Source organism: Bos taurus, chromosome 2 (assembly GCF_002263795.3).
Source record: "Bos taurus isolate L1 Dominette 01449 registration number 42190680 breed Hereford chromosome 2, ARS-UCD2.0, whole genome shotgun sequence".
Classification (NCBI taxonomy): domain Eukaryota; kingdom Metazoa; phylum Chordata; class Mammalia; order Artiodactyla; family Bovidae; genus Bos; species Bos taurus.
Window position 1 is genome coordinate 28,168,907 of NC_037329.1, and position 24,885 is coordinate 28,193,791.

Consider the following 24,885-nt stretch of genomic DNA (forward strand, 5'->3'; position numbering starts at 1 on the left):
TGGCAATTTCTTTAAAAGTTAAATATATACCTGCCATCTGATCTGAGCTTCCCTTGTGGCTCAGCTGCTGAAGAATCTGCCTGCAGTGTGGGAGACCTGGGTTTGATCCCTTGGTTGGGAAGATCCCCTGGAGAAGGGAAAGGCAGCCCACTCCAAGGAAGATCCCCTGGAGAATTCCAGGGACTGTATAGTCCATGGGGTCGCAAAAGAGTCGGACACAACTGAACAACTTTGACTTTCACTTTCACCATATGATCTAGCCATTCTACTCCTAGGTATCTACCCAAGTGAAAGGGAGACATATGTCTATACAAAGACGTGTGTATGAGTGTTGATGACAGCTCTATTTTTAATAGCAAACCCTGGAAACAGTCCTAATGTCCATCAAGAGGTGAACACAAAAACAAACTGTCATATACTCATACAAGGGAACACTTCTTAGCAAAAAAAGAATTTTTGATACACCTGCAACATGGATAGATTTCAAAAGGATTATGATGTGTGAGAAAAGCCAGACAAAATGAGTACAGACTTTATGACTCCACTTGAATGAAATTTCAGAAAATGCAAGCTAATTTACAGTGACAGAAAATGGAATAGTGGTTTCCTGGAGAGAATAAAAGGGAGGGGTAATGGGGTTGATTTTAAAGGGTCTGAGGAAATTTGGGGATGTGAGGAATATGTTGATTATCCTGCTTGTGTTGATGGTTTTATTAGCTTATAACGCCTGTCAAAATCCACCACATTGTACTCTGTAAATATGTGTAGTTTATTGTATGCCACCTGTACTTCAGTAAGACTGTTACAGAAAGAGACAAAGGCCCACCCCCAAGTCGCTTGCATTAGTGTCAGAGAAGATGGTAATAAATATTTGGAACAAGGATTATTAAGGTTATTAAGGACATGACCCCATAAGAATCTGATAAAAGCTACACGCCCTTTCCCCAGTAATGTGAGGACAAAATTTTGCCTACAATTTAGAGGGTTCCAATACTAAAAATCCCAGGCTAATAGAATTCTTCCTATTTTTTTTTTTAAAGAACTAATGTCCTTTCAACAACTGTGTCTCCTAAACAGCAATCCTCTTTTCTTTTCCAAAACAAATAGATAAATTCTTATCTTTATCCCAGATGAACCTTGGGTATTCTTGGCAAGCACGACTTTAAAGTTTAGCCATTCTTCACAGTGAACTATAAACAGAATGGTACAGCACCTCTACCAGCTAAATGAGGCTGCAGTTTCATTGATTATACCATTTCATTGCTTTCAAAATGAACAATAATAACATAATGATTATTGGACACTTTGATTGCCACGCTGTGGTCCAGTTCATAAAACTATACCTTAAGCACAGTAAAGGAAGTTCAGGATAAAAATATCAGTTTTATTATTATATTTTAGAGGACACATTCAATACCAGCCACTTTAGCTATTCCTTACTGTTTCAGATTTTCCCATTATACCAGGATAATAGTAATTAACTGGAATTTGCCCAAACCTTAATGAGACTGGCAAGTGGATTTCTGTGTCTATTATTTCCCCATAATCCCTTCCTGCTACATGTAAATAATAGTAATACTCAACTCTGTTTAAAATTGTGATGTCAAAGGTTGCTTGCTTATAGTACCTGTAACATTCCTAAAATCTCTTCTAAACTACTGCTTTTTCCCATCATCCAGGATCCCAATTTTGAGCAAAATGCAAAGAAAAATGTCACAGGATACACTGATTTCCCCCCTTTTCCCTGAACATTTCATTTATCATTTGTACTGTCCTAAAATTTCAATAATGAGAACACCTTCTGAGATGATTGTACAATGTCTATCCATGGATAGAGTCCTAAGTTTTCCCAGGGAGAAGACTCAGAGCATACGTTTGCATGCAGGTGGTTTTTTGAGGGGTACTTTCATGGTTGACGTCTATGAGGGACTAAAGGAAGTAGAACTTTGCAGATGGAAGAATTAAAACTAGGATTCAACCACAGCCAAAGCCTTTGCTAATCCCATAGGAGCTTTGGATCAGAGCTGACCCTTGGAATGGTCCTGCCTTGAGGCACTGGGGCCTTTCTGCCCTCATGACCAGTCCATGGACGCAGGCTGCCTTTGGGGAGAGACAGCACACTTTGGTGAAGGGAATCTCCAAAGAGGGATGAAGCTGAGACTCATTAGCCACGAGAAACCCCTGCAGATTGCAGGACGGTTGCCTCGTTCCTGAAGAGAAGGCCTGGGCCGCACCTATGGCGCTCACTGCTGTGGTCCTGCGTGGACCCATCTGGGGACTGTTCCTCCAGGAGCAGGCGCTCTCATTTCCCAGGGAGCTGGACCAGGGAAGGTCAGTGGTGTGACCTTTGGTCCCTACTGTGGCAGCTGGCCTTGAGGTCACGCCGATACTCACCATGTCCATCCTCTACTACCCACTGAGGGTTCTCTTTGTCTGGGGACCACCTATGCTAGTCTGGCTGGTTTACCTGGAGAGTGAGCTAGGCTCTCCTCTGAAAAAAAGGAGTGAAATTCAGTCAATCTTGGTGGTTCCTTGTGGATTAAATAGAAGGAGATAGAGATGAGAAGAGAGAAATCACTGCAAATCTATATTAAAGGCAAAACTGTCAGAAATTGCAGACAGATTTGCAGACAGATGAGAGGTAACAGATGAGAGAAATAGGTCAAGATAAATCCTGGGTTCCAGTTCAAGATGTTGACACAGGAGGATGCTGAAATCAGCCATGGACACACTGAATCTGTAGCTATGTGTGGGATAATTTCCTTTGAAAGAAACCCCCAAGTTAGCTGGGCAGCTCCTTCATATCGGGCAAATGAGAAAAAGCCCACATTGAAATGAGTGTAAGGGGCTGAGACACAATTGTGCCCTAAGCCCCACCATGGCATGATGTCCCACATTAGGAGGGAACTCACTCCAAGCTTCTCCCTGAGGAGGGTTTGAACCCCACCTCTAGCACCCCAGCTTTTAAGACCTGCACCTGAGAGATGAGCCCCCAACCCACCTAGCTTTGAAAGCCAAAGGGGCTCGTATCCCCAGAATACACAAGGCTACGGTGGGCTGAGCAACAGCTGTCAGTGGGCTTCTGGGGACTCCCTGTGGCTACACCCTGGGCCCGGCATGTGGTGATGGATGATTAGACCTGATGTGGGGCTCACACATAATATATAAATACATAAAAAATATATTGTACACCTGAAACTAATACAGTATTATATGTCAATTACATCTCACTTTTAAAAGAAACATGGCCAGTCTTTATCATTTTTTTACTCAAGTATAGTTGATTTACAATGTTTTGTTAATTTCTGCTGTGCAGCCAAGTGATTCAGTTATACATATGTATACATTCTTATATTCGTTTCCGTTATGGTTTATTCATAGGATAGTGAACATAGTTCCCTGTGCTGTACAGTAGGGCCTTGTGGTTTATCCACTGTCTGTGTAATAGTTAGCATCTGCTAACCCCAGCTCCCAGTCCATCCCTCTCCCACTGTCCCCGCCACCCCTTGGGGTCACAGGTCCGTTCTGTGTCTGTGCGTCTGTTTCTGCTTGTGGACAGGTTCGTTTGTGCCATATTTCAGATTTCCACACAAGTGACATTACATGGTATTTGTCTTGCTCTCTGACTTACTGCACTTAGTATGATCATCTCTGTCCATCCATGTTGCTGCAGATGGCATTATTTCGTTCTTCTTATGGCTGAGTGGTTTTCCACGATGGAAAACTACTCAGTAGATAGCCATGTCTATCCACTGCATCTTCTTTATCCATTCCTCTGTTGATGGACATTCAGGTTGCTCCCGCGTCTTGGCTGTCGTGACTAGTGCTGCAGTGAACACAGGTGGGTGTCTTTATGAATGATGGCTTTTTCTGTGTATATACGCTCAGGACTGGGATAGCTGAGTCATACAGTAGTTACAGTTTTACTTTTTTGAGGCACCTCCGTACTGTTTTCCATAGTGGCTGCATCAACTTATATTCCCACCAACAGTGTAGGAGAGTTACCTTTTCTCCATACCCTCCCCAGGATTTGTTATTTTGTAGACTTTTTAATCATGGCCATCCTGACTGGTGTGAGGTGGTCTTTCATTGTAGTTTTGATTTGTATTTCTTTAATAATTAGCAATGCTGAGCATCTTTCCATGTGCCTGTTGATGGCCAGTCTTTAAAGTCATGGTTGCCTAGGATACTCAGTATTCATTTGGGATGAGCCAAGAGTTAATTGATTTGCTTTGGGAAAATAAACTAGGTTGCTGCTTAGGAGACACATTTGTAGAACTCCTAAGATATGAATAATTCTTCTGTAAGAGGGTATTAACCCAAGATGTTTAGAACCTTAGAACCCTCTGTTTTGACACTAGTGTCAGGCATTAGGAACGTAGCAATGAACAGACAAAGTTCCTCCAGTCACTGGAGTTTCTGTTTTTGTGCCTTGTTGGCGGTGAGGTGGTGAGTGAAAAGCTGTATCCAGAAGTTCATAAATATATAGCAGGTCTGGTGATGATAAATACTATGAAAAAAATTCTAGGTAAAGAAGTAGAGAGTGGGCTGTGTAGGGGTATTGATAGGGTAGCCAGAGACATGTGAGCAGCAACTTGGAAGGGGGAGTTGTGGAGAAGCAGGGAATGGCGTGTACAGAGGGTCTTGAGGGGAAGCTGGCTCTGAGCACCTGAGAAGCAGCCCTGAGGCTGCTGTGGTTGGAGCAGGGGCAGCTGGAAATGGAATGATGTGGGATGAGGTCAGACGTGGACTGGGAGGCTTGCTCCTTGCAGAGACTGCTTTTTTACTCTGAGCTGCAAAGCTGGCAGGGGACTTTGAATAGAAAAGTCACATGCTTTAATTATATGTTAGAGGGCTCATCTGATTGCTGGGTGGAGGTCAGACCTGAGCGAGTGGGATGGGAGCAGGGAGACAACAGGTTATTGTACAAATCTAGAGAAGATGGTGGAGGTTATACTTGTGTTCTAGCAAGTTGTGTTTCTCACGACTTGTGAGGTCGTGAGAAATCATCAGTTTCTGTGTAGGTGGATATGTGTCTCATATACATATGAAACATATGAGACATATATATATATATATATATATATATATATGACATATATGGCTTTTCCAGTAGTCATGTACGGATGTGAGAGTTGGACCATAAAGAAGGCTGAGCGCTGAGGAATTGAAGCTTTCTAATTATGGTGCTGGAGAAGACTCTTGAGAGTCCCTTGGACAGCAAGGAAATCAAACCAGTCAGTCCTACAGGAAATCAGCCCTGTATGGAATACTCATTGGAATGGAATACTCAATGGAATACTCATTGGAAGCACTGATGCTCAAGCTGAAGTTCCAATGCTTTGACTACCTGATGTGAAGAGCTGATTCACTGGAAAAGACCCTGATTCTAGGAAAGACTGAAGGCAAGAGGAGAAGAGGGCGACAGAGGATGAGATGGTTGGATGGCATTGCTGACTCAATGGACGTGAGTTTGAGCAAACTCTGGGAGATAGTGAAGGACAGGGAAGGCTGGCATGCTGCAGTTCATGGGGTTGCAAAGAGTTGGACACAACTTACTGACTGAACAACAGGAATGAATGCATGTATGTCCAAGTTAAACCTTTTGCGTAGAAGGCTAAGATTTTATCTGAGTTATCAGTATATAGTGGGGAAATCACTATTAAAAAAAAACACAATTTCAGTACTTGGTGGTAGAGATGTAGAGGAGAGTGAGGGTTACAGAACTTTTCCTGGGAAAATTTTAGGGTAGGAAATGGGAAAAAAAACAAAAAACAAAAAACTAGGGAGGTAGGTGAAGCTGGACCGTGGAGGGTCTGATGGACCACATTAAAAACTTGAGCTTTATCCCAAAGTTGATGGGAACAGTTCAAAAGTATTACCTAAGGAGGCAACATGTTCCAATTTATGACTTAAATTCTCCAGGTAACTCTGGTGTGAGAAACGGGACTCTTGAGAAGTTTAGACTGAAGGCAAGGAAACCAGTTACGATTTGCATGTGTCCCGGGTAGAGGCAATAAGCTAATGTTTATTACGCACTTGCTACACATCCTGCACCATTCTAAGCACTTTGTTACTAACTTAATCCTAAGAACAACCCTATTAGTAGGCACCGTTACCATCCACCTCTTACAGACGCATAACTTCTAGCACAAAGAGGCTAAGGAAACTTGCCCAAGTTCATGGGGCCACACAGCTCTAAGGAGGGGGATTTGAACGCAGACACCCTGGCTGGAGAATTCAGGCTGTTGCAGACTGTGCTACACTGCATCTCCTGAAGATAGGAGCCCAGACATTTAGAGAAAATTATAGGGCAGATCTCTTCCTTTGTCCCGAACTGAGTTGTTAATTAGCCACAACTTTGCATAAGTGTTACAGCAGTATCTAAGAAACCCAGCCTCCTAGCCTCTCCTCTTCTCCTTATTTAGGGCTTCAGTTCTCTTTTGGCACCCATGTCTCTGTCTTTGTAATCTCATGCCACCTTTCTGTACCCATGCAACCTACAGGGTGTGTCTTTGAGTAAAACATATTATGATGTTATTATCATCTTGTCAGGTAACCCAAGTCTGTGCCCTTGTCTTAGAATTTCTTGCTAGGGGAATACATCAGCTTTGGGGTTCATTTGGTGTGCTTTTCCCCAAAGCTTTTGTTTGAGAATAGCTCCAATTAAGTCACCTCCATTAGAACATCACTACTATATGAGATTAAGGTGAAACACACTAGCATGGGGGGAGAAAAGTTCAGGTTTTGAATAATCACTCAGAATACAAACACAAACTGTAAATACTCGTTATCTAACTGTGATTTTGCTGTCAAAGTGTGCAGAATTTGAGTAGTACAAGGAAATTATGGAGAAGCTAGTGTCTGGGAAATGCCTGACTTAGTTTGCCAGAGAGATATCAACTCCATTATCCCCTGGGACAGTCCTATTTCCTTCTCTGTTAGATTCACGGGAGTATTGAACATTAGCATCCTTCTCCCATGTGGTTAATGTTATTATTACAGCTTTATAAAGGACAATACTTAGGCCAGATGTTATCCAAGAGAGCAGACAGAAACTTCTAGCCTTGATAGAGATTCAACCCTGAAGTGTGATGCAGGGACACAAGAATAGGAAACAAACAAAAAAAATAGACTGTTCACAAAAAGGTGTCACGTACCCCAGTGTAGGCAAGAAGGCCTCAGTGAGTATCACCTGTGTCTTGTGTGGTCAAGACACAGAGAAAGCACCAAGACCAAAGACAGTGGGCTGGGGAGGAGGGAACGGACAAGTTCAAGGAGTAGCACAGAGTCTGCCTCAGAAACTAGGCGCGTGAGTCTTTCTTGGGAAAGCCGAGAGGGGTCCGAAATGAGTTGACGGTCACTGAGTTCAGGAACCTCCCCGCCGCCCCGCCTTTTTTTGTTTTTGGAAACTAGAGTCTCTTAAAACATGAAGTTTCAGCACATACTTGAGGAAGTCTAAAGTAACACCCAGCCCTTCGTTCTCAGCTCCCGTTCCAGGTAAGGAGCATTTTTTTATTTTAGAACTCCAGGTGCAGTCAGGAGAAGGGAGAAAACAGTGACACCCATCTTTTTAATGAGCATTGCTACTAGAAGAGAAATTAGCATCACCCTGAATTTTATGTGATGTCAGTTAAATGAAGTTATTTTGTAGCACTTTACAACAAATTAGAATCAACGAAATTGAAAATAAGCCTAGCAGCTGGGATAAGTAATCAGGTAAGTGGCCAGTTTTGCTATTTTTGCTTTGAGCAGAAGACAGAATTTGAATTTCTAATGTCCTTCGAGGTGCAGGGTTCACTACTGGGGATGTGGTTTCTGGGACGATTGTTTAAGATGCCAGCAGCTCAGTGTTGCCCTCCAGGCTATAGCCTGCTTCTAGCCACGTTCCTTGGAAACTGGCCCTAGCGCAGATGTGTGTCCACCAGAGAGAGGGTTGTGAATTAGTGTAGGACGCAGCTCTGCTTTTGGCGGAACGTTAGAGAGCAGACTGGAAATAGATGACCCAGAACAAGGCAGTAAATCATCTACATTAATAGAGAGACTCTAATGAAAGGACTGAAATTCATGTGGAGACTTTATGGCCACTCATGAAATCAGCTCAGATCCAAAGAACTATTAGAACACTTTTATGCTTTAAGAAGAGGGTGACTCTGTTCAGTTGCTGCAATCTGTATATAGTCAGAACGCCCTGACATCATCAGTACTGGCCTTAGTGGGCAGAATTTTACAGCAGAGCTTTGCACTCCGTGAGCTGGTATTTTTTGTTGATTAGCAGATGATTTTTGTATCTGAGATAAGTTTGGGAAACTGTAGAGGAAGCCAAAAGAAGATGGAGGTTGGTGGCTCAGGATCTCTATGTGATATATGTGTACATTTGCTTGTGTGGGCAAAAACACAGAAGAGAAAAAGATGAATGGGGGCAAGGGGTGTTAGCACAAATGAAACTTTGTCAGTTACTTGGGAGTATTAAGAGGTCAAGATGAAGATAAAACGGTGTTTGCAACGGTTTATGAAAAGAAACAGGCCGTAGTGAAGATTTAATTTTCATTTTTTTTCCTCTGCAGCAGATGGATTAAATGAAATTATTCAGTCAAAAATCCATGTATCTAGGTTGTTTTCAGCCTACCTTAGAGAAAAATAAAATTTGCACCGATTTTTTTCTACTTAGAAACTTTATACTTGAAACATTTTTCTCAAAATATTTGTATATTTACTATTTTTCTCTTAAATTTTTTCTTCAAGTATTCAGATAACTTTTTAGATGGCTGATTATTGAAGCAGCAGGGGATTTTCCTCTTGGAAAATAAAAATGATGGACAGGACTTTCTTAATTTCTTCAATACCAACTTCTCTTTCTTTGACCAACAGCACGTACTTGACATTCAGCTTTATACTTTGGGTTTGGAGGTAGAAGGAGCAAGGTGTTAAATTTTTATCAGCATCATCTCATGAGAATCCTGTTCATAAGCAGGACCCTCTGCAGGGAAGGCTGACTTCTCTATGAAGCATCATGGCACCACAGAGAGCAGGACAGATCTCTGATGAATCTGGCTATTACTAAAAACGTATCTGCCCTGCTGAGCTCCAAATGGACAACCTTAGTGCTTGGCCCTGTGCACCCAGCTCAGGTGTTGCTCAGGGTGGTATCACTGCTTTGACAGATCGCCATGCTCTGAAAGCACTAAGACACATGCCTGAGTTGTGGAGGGTATCCACTGTATTTTATTATTTTGAGAAAAATGGGTGCAGAGAACTGAGTGAATTTATAGGGACAGGAGTTCAAAATGCTGACCTATTATTTCCAGAGAAAGCAGTTTCCTCTTTGTTTTGAACTGCCCTGTCCTGGCTAATATCTCTTATTAATGAGTGTTGAGAAAGTCCAGGTAGTGGAAACACTGGGGGCTACTATCATTTTCTACTTTCCACTAGTAAGTAATTTCTCTTTTATTGTAGAAAATGTGAGACCAGTGTATACTGATTAATTGATGCACTGAAGATGCAGGTTGTGGTAGAAAATGTCTTTATGAGAGTAATTTGGTCCTTTATATGGACTTTGTAATGTCTGTGAAAGAAATTATTTTGCAGGTTATTGCATCATTAGTCAAATTTTCTGAAGCACTGATGTGAAAATCCAGTGTTATTGGAAATAATCTGGACACTTTTTCTCTGTGTTTATATTTTACAGTGGCTGCTAATTTACAGAAGATTGTAGATGATCCCAAAGCTTTAAAAACATTGACATTTAAGTTGGTAAGTGGAAAGTTACGGAATGAAGGTAAAGATTTCGCCATGCTGTGCCAACAAGTAATAGTAGTGTCATTTAATAACCTGTTCCATAATTCTGTTGTTGGTTTTGGGGGGTAGGGAAGTGGGAATCCATTTTTGGATTCGTTATTTGGCTGGTCAACATGAGAATTTTTTTTTTAATTAGAATATAATTGATTTAGAAGGGTGTGTTAGTTTCAGGTGTACAGAAAAGTGAATTGGGAAACAGCAAAGTGAATCAGTTATACATATATCTACTTCTTTTTTCAGATTCTTTTCCTGTATATGTCTGTACAGGGTATTGAGTAGAGTTCCCTGTGCTATACAGTAGGTCCTTACTAGTTATATATTTTATGTAGTACTCTTGCCTGGAAAATCCCATGGACGGAGGAGCCTGGTAGGCTACAGTCCATGGGGTCGCTAAGAGTCAGACACGACTGAGCGACTGCACTTTCACTTTTCACTTTCATGCATTGGAGAAGGAAATGGCAACCCACTCCAGTGTTCTTGCCTGGAGAATCCCAGGGACAGGGGAGCCTGGTGGGCTGCCGTCTATGGGGTCGCACTGAGTCGGACACGACTGAAGCGACTTAGCAGCAGCAGCAGCAGTGTGTATATGGCAGTTTCAATCTCCCAATTTATCTGTCACCTTCCCTTTCCCCACTGATAACCATAAGCTTGTTTTCTACATGTATGACTCTATTTGTTTTGTAAATAAGTTCATTTGTACCATTTTTTCAGGTTCCACATATACATGGTATCATATGATATTTGTCTTTCTCTGACTTACTGTAACTCATTATGACAATCTCTACATCCATCCACATTGCTGCAAATGGCATTATTTTGTTCTTTTTTATGACTTGGGAATACGTTCTAATCATGACTGGAAATTTCCTCTTCCATAAGTGTGGTTTGTTCTTTTACCATCATATCTTTAACCATTTGAGAAGTCTTGAAGTCTGTACCCTTTTGCTTCCAGTTTGTACAGCAACTTGACCAGAAAGACAAATTAATCTGAGTTTGAAGCAACACTCTTAACAAACCTTTTCTGAAGCAAAAGCCAAGTGGTCCTAACTTTTAAAAATGGAGGCCGATTGTTGTAGAAATGGTTTAAGTAATTGGAAGCGATTGTAGAACTGCCCTCTGAGAGCTAATGAGCAAAGACATGGCGTTTTAACTCCACATTTCAAGTCACAGTAACAGATTCTCATGGAGAGGAAATATTCCAGCAGTTTTTCTGCACTGGTAGATTTTAGGTTTATAAATAGGGTGGCCACAGAGATACAGATATGGAGCATTCTGGGGTCTTTGTGAAACGAAGAGCCTGTGATCCTGGCTAGAAATGGAGAGAAATCCAACTAGTCAAAAGTGATGCTTTTCTGGAAAGTTTTTGCAGACGGTATAGTAAATGACAAATTTTTTAAACTATAAATTAATCTTAGCAAGGGCCAGCCAGAGTGCTAAGCAGTTTAAGATCTAGATGACCAACACTTTGCTGTGCACAACATATTAATGGTCTTTTTTATTTCTTGTGAAAATTTAATGGAAAATGTGCATGGCCAAAAAATGCTAAATGATTCGTTACAGTAAATGTTAGCCTAGTGCTAATTAACTTTCTGGACCTTGCTCCTCATCTAATTTCAGATGGCCAGGCTGGGTGATAAAAGAAAAACACAAGGATTTTCACAGAAAGAATTCAGCTGAAGAAATCAATTTTGTTTTGATAATAAAAGAACATTTTAGTCAGACAAAGAGTGAGAAATTAACAAATTGGAAACTTTATCTTCTAGCTTAGGACTCTTCTTTTCACTTCTGTTATGTTTCTAATTCACCTGCATCTTGTAAACATATTTCATTTATATGAGGATATATGGACGAGAAAAATGGCACCCCGTGTCTGCATTTCGAGTCAGAATTAACGTTTCTTTATATATTTTTTATTCTGCAAAAGAAGTTACAGCATATAATACCTCCAGGACATTTTCCAAACTTTGAACACGTAAACCTAGGGACGAGAGATTAAAACTTTTATGCTGGTGTATTCCCATTGTCTCTAAATTCACTTACCTATAAAATAAGAGTGGCTACCCCAGCCCTTTCACAGTACTGAAAGTGAAAGTGAAGTCGCACGTTCGTGTCTGACTCTCTGCGACCCCATGAACTGCAGCACGTGAGGCCTTGCTGCCCATCACCAACTTCCGGAGTTTACTCAAACTCATGTCCATTGAGTCCGTGATGCCATCCAACCATCTCATCCTCTGCCGTCCCCTTCTCCTCCTGCCCTCAATCTTTGCCAACATCAGGGTCTTTTCACATGAGTCAGCTCTTCACATCAGGTGGCCAAAGTATTGGAGTTTCAGCTTCAACATCAGTCCTTCCAATGAACACCCAGGACTGATCTCCTTTAGGATAGAATGGTTGGATCTCCTTGCAGTCCAAGGGACTCTCAAGAGTCTTCTCCAGCACCACAGTTCAAAAGCATCAATTCTTGGGCACTCAGCTTTCTTCACAGTCCAACTCTCACATCCATACATGACCACTGGAAAAACCATAGCCTTGACTAGATGGACCTTTGTTGACAAAGTAATGTCTCTGCTTTTGAATATGCTGTCTAGGTTGGTCATAACTTTCCTTCCAAGGATTAAGTGTCTTTTAATTTCATGGCTGCAATCACCATCTGCAGTGATTTTGGAGCCCCCAAAAATAAAGTCAGCCACTGTTTCCACTGTTCCCCCATCTATTTGCCATGAATCCTTAATTCCAGAATGCCCACCGATACTTGACTGGCTCTCCACTGTCCTTTTCTGAAACTCAAACAATGTGGCTAAGGAAGTACACCCCAATCAAACCTCCTTTAGATCCTGCTCTGCCTTTCTTTACCCCACCCCCCATTCATTCATTTTTTTCTCTAGTCCTGTTCCTATTTTCCTCCACTGACCCTTTGAATGTACTTTTCCATCTTACTAAAATTTCCTTGTCTCCCAACTTTACCCAGCCTGGTCTCTGACTCACAACACCTAGGCACGTTCCAGTTTTCTGCTTTAATTTCACTTATCCAGCAAGCTCTTTTGGACATCCAATTCTGGTCTCGGTTCTCCTCCAGTATTCTCTCTCTGGAAGGTTATATTATAGTGAAACTTTTAGGTTGGTGTATTTCTCTCCCTCAGTTCTAGTCTTGTTACAGCTCAAGCAGGCAGGATTTCTCGGCTCCTGTCTCATCATAGCAAGGGTTTGAAACAACAGACTGGTTACAGTTCAAGTTCTTTTATTAAATAGGATGAAGATGGCCAGCCCTGAAGGAGTGGCAATGATGCCTCTTGACTTCCCTTTTTATACTCCCTGTCTTCCCTTTTTATACTCCCTGTCTCCTCTTGGTTCATGCCCTGTGCAGAATGCAAATAGGTACACTCGAGGACAATCAGGGAATGGGACATGTCTGGGCACATGAAAAATAGTCATTCTACATATTCATCTAGATGGGTGTGGACTGAGTTTTGATTGACAGTTGCAAGTTGCACAGCAGGCTCTGTTACTTATGTCTTTCCCATAATTCAGTCTGTTATAATCAAATGTATGTATGTATAGAATGTTTATGAATCCTTAACAGACTGCTAGCTGCCTAAGGTTACTTGACACAGCTGTGCATGTGTGCATGTGCTGGAGTTGGAGAAGCCCCTGTGGTTAGTTTGTATCCACTGTGTGCCTAGGGCCTACTTGCAGGAGTTAGAAAAATCTCTTGAGGTTCTTTTTGTAGCATATCTGTGAGCTCTCCTGGGCGTTTCTGGGGTAGGGTTTAGAGATCAGCTTGCATCCTTTTTGGCTAGGTCACCTTCATCCCTCATCCCTTAACTTTCTACCTAACAAAATTGTGTAGAATCTTATTTGTGTCTCTAATGTACATCTAGAGGCTCTTCTGTCTTGGATCTCCTGGACATGGAACAACAGACTGGTTCCAAATAGGAAAAGGAGTACATCAAGGCTGTATATTGTCACCCTGCTTATTTAACTTACATGCAGAGTACATTATGAGAAATGCTGGGCTGGAGGAAGCACAAGCTGGAATCAAGATTGCCAGGAGAAATATCAGTAACCTCAGATATGCAGATGACACCACCCTTATGGCAGAAAGTGAAGAAGAACTAAAGAGCCTCTTGATGAAAGTGAAAGAGGAGAGTGAAAAAGTTGGCTTAAAGCTCAACATTCAGAAAACTAAGATCATGGCATCTGGTCGCATCACTTCATGGCAAATAGATGGGGAAACAGTGGCTGACTTTATTTTTGGGGGCTCCAAAATCACTGCAGATGGTGACTGCAGCCATGAAATTAAAAGACACTTAATCCTTGGAAGGAAAGTTATGACCAACCTAGACAGCATATTAAAAAGCAGAGAAATTACTTTGTTAACAAAGGTCCATCTAGTCAAGGCTATGGTTTTTCCAGTGGTCGTGTATGGATGTGAGAATTGGACTATAAAGAAAGCTGAGTGCTGAAGAATTGATGCTTTTGAACTGTGGTGTTGGAGAAGACTCTTGAGAGTCCCTCGGACTGCAAGGAGATCCAACCAGTCCATCCTAAAGGAGATCAGTCCTGGGTGTTCATTGGAAGGACTGATGTTGAAGCTGAAACTCCAGTGTTTTGGCCACCTAATACAAACAGCTGACTCATTTGAAAAGACCCTGATGTTGGGAAAGATTGAAAGCAGGAGGAAAAGGGATGACACAGGATAAGATTTTTAGATGGCATCACTGACTCAATGGACATGAGTTTGGGTAAACTGCAGGAATTGGTGATGAACAGGGAGACCTGGCCTGCTGCAGTCCATGGGGTCGCAGAGTCGGACACGACTGAGCGACTGAACTCAACTGATCATAATTAAAATACATCAGAATAACACAAGCCTTATTTTAAAAACTTGAGCCATCATTCTTTTCTTTACCTTTGTTTTGATTCCTGAAAACTAAGATTGTGACCTCAGCTTCATGTCCTCTTTTGAAGTCTCTGTCAAAATCCGTTGGCCTTGCCTGTAGAAATGACAGGAATCACTGCTGTTTCATGTGCATCCACTGTTTGCAGAACAGAGCATGAAGTATTTTACATCATCTCAGTTAATTTAGTCCTCATGATCCCCCAAGATGGTGATGTCATTGGGTCCATCCCATGTTTGGGGAATCAGAGGCTCTGTGAGGTTAACTTGCCCAAGATCATATGGTGCAAAAGCTGGGAGTTCAACTCTGGTCTAGCATCATGGCCCCATGCTCAACAACTGTTCAGTCTTACAGTCAGGACCTCGCACCCTTATGGTATTATAGTTTTCTGGTTCTTTACGGATTCACCTTTTGGAGGACTGGACACACACTGGTTGAGACCGGATCTCCTTTGTCCCTTAAGCAGAGTAATATCGGCCTGTCTGGTGCAGGAGACCTGCAGGAGAAGCATGCAAGTCTTCCTTCTCCCTTATGGCTTGAGAAGGCGGTAATGTGCGGCATTCCCGGTGAATGAAAAGTGATGGTTTTTCCTCAAAAGATAAAGATGTTAAATAAAGCCAAACTCAGGAATGACCTTCTATTTCTGTCATTTAACTTTCCATCTAGCTCTAGTTAGTTAAAGCCTGAGAAGGTTTTCTTTGTGGTTGTCAGTTGCCAGCCAGTTTGAGACCCACTTGACACAGCTCGTTTGAACTGCTTCTTGGCTTAATCGTCTGTGGGACACTTAACATCCTGGTAAAACCACAGAGATCCAGTCTGGTTATTTAGATCAAAGTGTTTTGGAAGCATTTTTCCTCCTAAGCTGCTACTGCTTATAGTCCTGTCAACTGTTCATCATTTTAATCTCAGTGCTTTCTTTGCTTTCTAAAGGAGAATGTCAGGGACCTGAAAATTATGTAATTATTAATACTGTGGTTCTTCAACTGGCTGCACAGTGGTTTCACTCAAGGGATGGTGAGGACACTTTAGAAAATTACTCATGCGTGGGTCCTATTCCAAATAGCCTAATTGTTCTTCCTGCAGCCTGGGCTTTGGGAACTTTGAAAGCACCCTCTGGTGGTCCCAGTGTTTAGCCAAGGCTGGAAAGCATGTTATATGTGGACAACTCATTCTCCAGTCTCTTTCCTCTTAACTCCCACCGCTATTAAGAAATATTTGGCTCAAGCTTAAAAAAGTGTCTCTTGTATATCTGTGTATATATTTTAACTTAAAAAAAAATGGCCTTGAGGAGCAAGAATATTGTTATTTAAAGAAATACATTCACTTTTTTTCCTCCACCCAGTGAGATCTCTAGCTTCATTTGACAGGAAAGATAATAAGTGAAGTATGATTTTCATTGTTGGCACTGCTGGGAACTGGGAGATCAGAAACCTTTTCACTTTCAACAAAGCAGTTCAGGCATAGAGGGCATTTCAGCTCAAGTAGTACGTGCTTTGGGTTTGACATTATCAGTATGGTTTTATTGTTGTAAGCCTTGAGGCTAGTTTTCATAAATGTTTTTTAAGTCATTTTTTAATTTGCTACCTTGCAGTTGTGTAAAGTAGGTAAGTCTTGCTGCTTTCAATGTAGAATTTTTGAAACTGCGTTAGTGACAATACAAAATATTTAATTTCCCCTTGAAGATAGAACTGGAGAAAGAAATAGCAACCCATTGTTGCCCAGAGAATCCCATGGACAGAGAGAGGAGCCTGGCAGGCTACAGTCCATGGGGTCGCAAGAGTAGGATATGACTTAATGACTAAAGAGAGACAGAGAGAGAGAAGATAGAACACAAATTGTAAGTACAGCTGACCCTTGAACAACATAGGTTTGAACTGCATGATCCAATTAGACATGAATTTTTTTCAATAAACAGGTAATAACAATCTGTGGTTAGTTCAACTTGCAGATAGAGGAACCATATTTAAGGAGGGACAAATGTAAGTTATATGTGGGTTTCTGACTGCTTGGAGGGCTGGCACCTCCAACCCCTCCATTGTTCAAGGGTCAACTATACATGTAATTAACACCCAACTGGTACCCACATGAGCAGTATGAACTTAGTTTCTAAAGTTTACTAACGTGCATTGCAGATAGCAATTTTTTATTGACGTCTAGTTGATTTGCAGTGTGTTAATTTCTGCTGTACAGAAAAGTTATACATATACTTCAATGTTCTTTTTCATTGTGGTTTATCAAAGGGTACTGAATATAGTTTTCTGAGCTATACAGTAGGACCTTGTTGTTTATTCCTTCTATATATAAAAATTCCTTCTATATATAGAAGCTTACATCTGCTGAATCTGCTCACCCCAGCCTCCAACCCTCCCCCAACTCATTGTCCCTTGGCAACCATCAGTCTGTTCTCTATATGCCTGATTCTGTTTCTGTATCAAAGATACGTTCGTTGGTGTCATATTTTAGATTCCACATATAAGTGTTACGGTATGGTGTTTGTCTTTCTGACTTCGCTTAGTATGATCATCTCTAGTTCCACTCATGTTGCTGCAAATGGCATTCAGTTCAGTTCAGTTGTGTCTGACTCTTTGCGACCCCATGAATCGCAGCACACCAGGCCTCCCTGTCCAACACCATCTCCCGGAGTTCACTCAAACTCGTGTCCATAGTTCATTCTGTCTTATGGCTCAGTAGTATTCCATCGTGTATATGCACCACATCTTCTTTACCCATTCATCTGTCAGTGGACATTCAGGCTGTTTCCATGTGCTGGCGGTTGTGAATAGCAGTGCTCTGAACCTAGGGGTGCAGGTATCTTTTTGGATTAGAGTTTTGTGTGGATTTGTACCCAGAAGTGGGATTGCTGGGTCACATGGTAGTTCTATCGTTAGTGTTCTGAGGCCCTCCATACTATTTTCCATGGTGGCTGTGACAACAGCATAGGAGAGTTCCGTTTTCTCCACACTCTGTCTAGCATTTGTTATTTGTAGGCTTTTGAATGATGGACATTCTGGCTGGTGTGAGCTGGTACATTTCTCTAATAATTGGTGATGTTGAACAGATAGCAGTTTTATATGCATTTTGGTAATTAATGGCCAAAGAGCCTGATTTATCAAGGCTGAGTGATTAAGGTGATATTTCCCAAAGTACACGTAAAGCCAGGACTCAAATGATATAAAAAGTAGCTGAGAGTATTAACTTACTCCTCCTGCTGAAAGTGTCAGTTCAAGAAGGTCCATGTAGCAGCTCTGTGTCCTATTCCGTCTGAAACAATGGTTCTGCAAAGTGTGGTCCTCAGACGGATAGTGTCAGCTTCACCTGGAACCTTTATAAAAATGTGAATTCTGGGGTTCCATCCCAGGCCTGAGGAATCAGAATCTGGAGGGAATCAGGCACAGGAACCTGCGTTAACACACTCTGGGGGTGATTCTGATGCTAAAGTTTGGGAACCATGGCTCTAAAGGAAAGGGACGCTAGGGTAAAACAGAGGTTCTCAAACTCCACTGACTCACCTGGGGAGCTCAGAAAATCCCAGTGCCTAGGCCACACCCCAGACCAATTCAGTCACAACTTCTGGAGTGGACATGGGCACGGGTATGTTTTCAAACTCTCCTGGTGGTTCCAAAGTGCACCCAGGCTGGCAGTGGAGGGAATTCTTAGGATTGACGTTGGACAGCCACATCTTAAGCTCCTCCACACGATGAAGGCCACACCTGCTGGTCTGGTGGGCACGTTCAGGAATCAGAGTTCAGACACTTGAGTGGCAGTAGTGGTATTACACCACCACGGTAAGTTCCTGATAGCGTGTACATTTTCCTTTGAAGTGGAGGTTCTCGAAACGTGGGTCTTGAACTTCTGGGGTTCCTTGAGACTTCTATTTTAAGGGATCCTGAATGTTCATAAGAACACTAAGATGTTACTTGGCTTTTTCCGTAGTGTTAACATTGGTGTAAAAGCCACTGTGGTCAAACCTAGTAATGTTGGCAGAAACCAAAGCAGAAACATCAAAGTGTAGTAATAGCCATCATCTTTAAAGCACTCACTCTATCACTCCGTAAATAAATAAAAATTTAAAAAGTGCAACTGGCTTAAATCCCCACTTGAGAACACATCTTTTTAATATTCTGTGCGATGAGATGGGAAGCATCTCTTCAGTACTTAAGTGTGATGGTTGTCTCTAGGGAAAGCACTGTTGAGATTGAGTTGTGAGCCAAACTAGCTTTTTTTTTTTTTTCATGGAACATCACTTTTACTTGGAAGAACAGCTGAGAAACATTGGCTCTTCAGACTAGGGATCTGGCAGACATTTGTTTCAAAATGAACCCAGTAAGCCTGACACATCAAGGAAAACAATGGACAGTATTTGTTGTCAATAAGAAATTTCACATTTCAAGCAAAAAACAGGATTTTAGAAAACTTGTATCTGCCGTAGTAAGTTTGACAGACACCCACAACCCTACCCCCAGTATTTAAAGCCTTATCCGATGAGATTGGTAATAATAATGTATTGATACTGTGTAATATGTCAACATTTGGAACATTTGCTAGCTCAGTGATGCTGAAAAATTATACATGGGTAAAAGATCCATCAAAATAGACCAATGTTTACCATAACATTTATGAGAAGTTTAACATGTTGGTTTTACATTTTATATTGCAACTAAGCTTTATGAAAATAGCACTTGGAAAGTTTTGGCATAGTGACAAATGATGTCCACAATTACTTGGAAAGGCTATTAAGATACTCTCCCCTTTTCCAACTAGATATTTGTGAGAGACCAGATTTTCTTTGTATACTTTAAGGAAAACAGCAGTGGAGTGACTGTGCATGCAGGTGTGAGAATCTGGCCATTTTTATTAAGCAAAACATTTGAGATTTGAGAAAGTGTAAAAAGCAGTGCCACTCTTAATTTTGTTTTGGGAAACTATTAGCATGCAGTGGGCTGATTTCTGTGATGTTTAATGAATCAGTAACTGAATACTTTAGAAACACCTTTTATTTTCTAAGGCAGTAAATACAACATAACCTAAACATATTTTGTTTTAATATAGATTCAATACTTTAACATTACTAAAAATATTTTTATTGAAGTTGATTTACAATGTGTTAATTTCTGCTGTACAGCAAAGTGATTGAGTTATATATACACACACACATTCTTTCCTATTATGGTTTATTATAGAATATTGATTGTAAGCTCTCTGCTATAAAGTAGGTCCTTGTTTTTCTACATGTAATAGTTTTGCTAACCCCAGGCTCCCAATGCAGCACTCCCCCACCTCTCATTCCCCTTGGCAACCACAAGTCTTCATGTCTGTGAGTCTGTTTATGTGTTGTAGATAAGAGACTGGGACTGGTATCTACAATGGTGGGACTGGGATTGCTGGATTGTAGGGTAGGTAATTCTATTTTTGCTTTTCTGAGAACCCTCTGTACTGGTTTCCACAGTGACTACAACAACTTATATTTCCACCAACAGTGGAGGAGGGCTCCCTTCTCTCCATACTCGAGCATTTGTGGCTGTTCTGACTGGTATGAGGTGGAACATCATTGTAGATTCGTTTTTCTCTAGTAATTAGTGATGCTGAGCATCTCTTCGTGTGGTTATTGGCCATTTGTATTTCTTTGGGAAAATCTCTATTTAGGTCCTCTGCCCATTTTTTGATTGGATTTTTGTTTCTTCGAGTTCTTTGTGTACTAGAAACTAAACCCTTGTCGGTGGCGTCGTTTGCAAATATTTTACCCCGTTCCGTAGGTTATCTTTTCATTTTGTTTATGATTTTCTTTACTGTGCAACAGCTTCTAAGTCACATTTGTTTATATAAATATTTAATATTTCTAAGTACAATAAATACAATCCACGTGGACATATCATTTGGAGTTCTTGATAAAGTTTGAGAACTGCTGCCTTAAGGGTTTCTGGTCTCTTTTGTGGAGATTTCAGTATCATTTGCTTGTTGTCCTCATGATCATTTTTCAGGCCACAAAGAGGTAAGGATTTAAGAGGATTTAAGGCCTCTGATTTAAGAGGCTTAAATCAGAGCTAGCAACATGGAGGAGGGAAGGCTGAGTGTCCTGAAGCAAAGCCAATCACCTGGCCTGTGCCTCTTTGCCAGGAGACAGAACCTAGAATGGGACATGACCTCACTGTACCCACATAATCACTGCTTTGGTTACACAAATTCTCACTTTCATTACTCTTCACCACAAGACTTAGTTTTTATTTCTAGCTGTTTTCAGCTCCTGCTAGTCACAGCTAGATACAGCTTTCAAATGCATGGATGTGGCTTCACACTTGTTAAAAGCAACAGTTTGGCCTCAGATGTTTGTCAGTTTCCTACACAGGTCATCTCTGCCCCCATCAGTGAGTTGAGGCAGTGCTGTTGGCAATGGCTACAAGGAGAGAAGAAGGGAAGGTTTAGAAAGGTGTCAAGAAACAGTGGTAGTGCGAGAAGAAGGGTCGGGGGCAGGGGAGGGCGGGCTGGTGGTGGTGAAGGTCACAGTGTTGGTGTGAGAAACACCCACCAGAAATCTCAGCTGAGAAGCCGTTTCTGCCAGTGCTGCTTCGTTAGCAGTGATAAGGAGAGCTTCTGATCTTTCTGCCCCTGGCAATGCAAACAATGAAAATTGTACTTTGTCTGTCAGTTGAAACTAGAGACAGGCACAAAGTAAATTATTTAAATGTTATCTAATATTCCTACTCTTTAGGCTATGGGTTTTCTTATTAAGCATAACTGCTCACACTGAATGTTAAGGATAATTATTTCAAATATTCAAGTTATATGTTCTAATTAGCTGCCTATTTTAAAGGAAAATGCTGGGGTTGGCAAAGGGCCGAGTTCTGTAGTGTTTTGGAACGGTGCTAAGCGGCTTCACTGTGAGGATTGGAAAGGGCTTTGGACCCTGGGAAACTAGCTGTTTTCACCATTATTTAGCAGGCGGTCAGCCAAGAAAAGGCTGCTATGTCCCTTTGGTAATTAATTGCCCATTCCCAGACATTCAAACTTTTCTCACCCCACTTTGTGGTGCTTACATAATGTCCAGTTCTGATTTATGTACTGTAGAGGCAATTTAGAATGGTGGTCTGAGTACTCTGTGTGTCTATAGGTTAGTTCCTCAGTTGTGTCCGACTCTTTGCGACCCCATGGACTGTAGCCCACCAGGCTCCTCTGTTCATTACATTCTCCAGGCAAGAATACTGGCAGTGGGTAGCCATTTCCTTCTCCAGGAGATCTTCCCAACCAGGGATCGAACCTGCGTCTCCTGCATTGCAGGCAGATTCTTTACTACTGAGCCACCATATAGGAAAGGGAGGTAAAGAGGAGAATACGTTGTAAATTAGGGCCAGTGAGAATTTTGATGGGCAAGGGCTTATTTACAGTTGCTTTGAATTTTGACATGATAAAATACTTTGCATTCTGTAATCTGGGCCAATTTTAAGCCACTAAATATGTCCTAAAGTTTTACAAATTCTGTTATAGAAAAAAACGTATGGTACCTTTCCCTGTAAAAAGTACTCATATTTAAACAACAGTTGTCTATCATGAGCCATTCTACTACTTGGTGACCTTTTTTTCCTGACCAGTTTGACAGAGATGATGATTTTGGTAAAAACCAACTTACCCTTGAGTGTGGCCTCTTAGATCTCTTCTGCTCATTTTCATAATAGTCTTTTAAAAGTAGGCATATTTAAAACTACATTTTACATAGTGGTTGTTGAGACTGTGTATGTACCTTCCCGGCAGTCCTGTGGCTGGCTCACTGGCGGTTCCATTTCATGGGCAGCAAAGCCTCTCGCCTCTGTCCTCAATGGGCTTGATGATCAGATTTCTCAGAGCAGTTGACACCCAGGAGTCATGGAAGAAAGGGATTCTTAGCATGTCTGCTGGCGGAGATGGAACCCCTGGCCCCATAGACTGCACATGGACCCGCCTTCCCACGATCAACTCCGTAAAAGGCCGCTACCAACCAACCAACCGGCACTGAGGCTTTCTTTTTACCTTTTCAGGCTTCTGGCTGTGATGGGTCGGAGATTCCCGACGAAGTGAAGCTGATCGGGTTTGCTCAGTTGAGTGTCAGCTGATACCTGTCCCTTGATGTCGCCCTGATCTGTCATGCCTCCCCTCGCCACACCCTCCCTCCAACCTTTCCTGCCACTTCCTCCCACCCCCTAGCAAAATCAGAGGATTGTGAAGAGGCCGGCTTCAACGTAACAGGATAAAAGAGTATTTTTTTTAAACTTAACAACACTGAGTTCTGCTTTATTCTCTAGCAACCCACAGTATGAGAACAAGCAAATGCCACAGCTGCACGACTGTTGCTCAGTTTTTCAAAATCTATTTAATATCCTCAGCAACCAATTTGGATCTCCCTTAAGTGAAAAGAATCTGAAACACTCAGGTGGTCCGATTTATTGGCAACAAAAGGAATCTTTTCTATCAGAAGCCTATTTCTTCTCTCATTGTTGTCCTTTCTGTTATAATACTTTAATTGTACATCTGACAACACTGCCTCTTATGTTGTATTTAGAAATTAATATACTTATAAAATTAAGATTTATTAGCCAAACTTGAATTCTAGTTTTAAAACTGACTGTGAATTTTATTTTTCATATATTTATGCATTACACACCTTAGCTATAAGAAAGAAAAAAAAAGTTTTTGATTATATATGCTTCCTGCAGTTACTCTTGTTATTTAAACAAAAAAATTCAGGTCTATCTTTCGAGTATTTATAACTTGTGATTTTTGAAATGACTGAATTAGGAACTAGGATGCTTACTCTCTTGGTTTGCCTGAAAACCAGTTCACAATCTGATTGTCTCCTGGGAGAGGGAGGTGCCTTGTGGAAAAAAAAATTCATATTAAGAATGTGCCTGAGGCTGCTTTACTCTGGAATAGTCTCAGATCTCAAATTTCCTCTACATAAAGTGGCATATGTAAGTTTTGCTTCACTGGAACGTTTAGGATGCTCTATAAAATGGCGCCATTCTGTTAGATTGCTAATTCTGTACCCACCTCTGATTTGATGTCTCCTGAAATGATAGAATCTGTCGTTCCAAAGGCGATAAACTTGAAAAATACCAGAATCCGTGTTTTACTTGAAATTCTGCAGAATACCCAGATGGAGTGAAAAATAATAGAAAGGGTTTTGTGCAATGACTAAAAGGTAAAACGCTGTTAAGTTTCAAGAATACATACTTTCAACCCAAATCGCCCTCTGCTTGACTATACATTATGGAATAGTAAACCATCAGATTTTCAAAATTGGAGTCTAAACTTTCAGGGTGGTGGCTCCCAGATGGTACCATTTGCTCTTTCCTAGCTAACCCTAGATATGGCAGCTCTTTAATGTACTTTAAAAAGCAAATATATATTACTAAGGAAAAAAAAAGTTATTTATAATTGCCTTGTCATAATTGTTAAGGTGTTCTAGAGCCATTTGCATACAACTTAATGTAATTTCATTCCATTCTATTGTTTACACAACAATTACTCAAAGATGACTGCAGAGGTAAAAGGACAATAAACGTGTATTGTTGCACAAAGAGAGAGCGTGGCATTGTCTCCTTCCTCCCGCTGCAGTGACATTTAGCACTTTCATAAAAGGCCTAGTGGACTTACCTGGTGAAAAGTGCCCTGGAGGAAGACTAAAGCATCCAGCTAGTCGCGGAGAATCAGGTTTGACAATTAGCTTGACAAAAAGAATGAGAGACATTCACTCTCGATGTAGACAGTCTATCTTTACGTCAAAAACAAAGGGCTGCCGCAGACAAGTGGGAAGAATTCCTTCCAACCACTAAGGCCAGAACGGTTAGGGGACTTGGCCAGGGCCTTTCACAGCTTCTTGGCCTCCTGACATCTGCACAACTTGTGGCCAAAACAGTGTAAGAAAAAACCCACACATTCTATTCAGAGTAAAACATACATGAGGAACTATATAGAACTCTGTTTTGCAATACAGTGATGAATAAATGCTTAATTTTTTTATGCTCATATTCCCATATGTTTTCTAATGGTATTTGAAGGAGCTTATATATACCAGATACCAAGATAAATATTTTTTTCAAGTACATAAATTAAGATGAAGGGTCAGGAAGAACTGGCTACCAGGATAATTGCAAGTGTAAAATTAGGGCACAGAAGCTCATGACGAGGTCCTAGTCAGTCAGCACACAGCCTGGGATTAGAG

The 24,885-nt window shown here is 41.2% G+C and overlaps 1 protein-coding gene and 1 long non-coding RNA gene across 2 annotated transcripts in view; one reads left to right on the top strand and one right to left on the bottom strand.

The window, feature by feature from the left end:
• STK39 (serine/threonine kinase 39) overlaps positions 1-24,238 on the top strand; it is a 323,134-nt gene extending 298,896 nt beyond the window's left edge. Inside the window, exons 17-18 of the mRNA NM_001434979.1 lie at positions 9,689-9,753; positions 22,703-24,238. Coding sequence (NP_001421908.1) covers positions 9,689-9,753; positions 22,703-22,777 — 140 coding nt within the window. The 3' untranslated portion in view covers positions 22,778-24,238. The remainder of the gene's footprint in view (positions 1-9,688; positions 9,754-22,702) is intronic.
• Positions 16,306-22,703, bottom strand: LOC100847850 (uncharacterized). Its single transcript, XR_001502079.3, has 3 exons — positions 22,429-22,703; positions 21,220-21,299; positions 16,306-21,087 (listed from the first exon to the last, which is right to left on the bottom strand). It is a non-coding gene; the product is annotated as an uncharacterized lncRNA (long non-coding RNA).
• Positions 24,239-24,885: the final 647 nt, after the last annotated feature.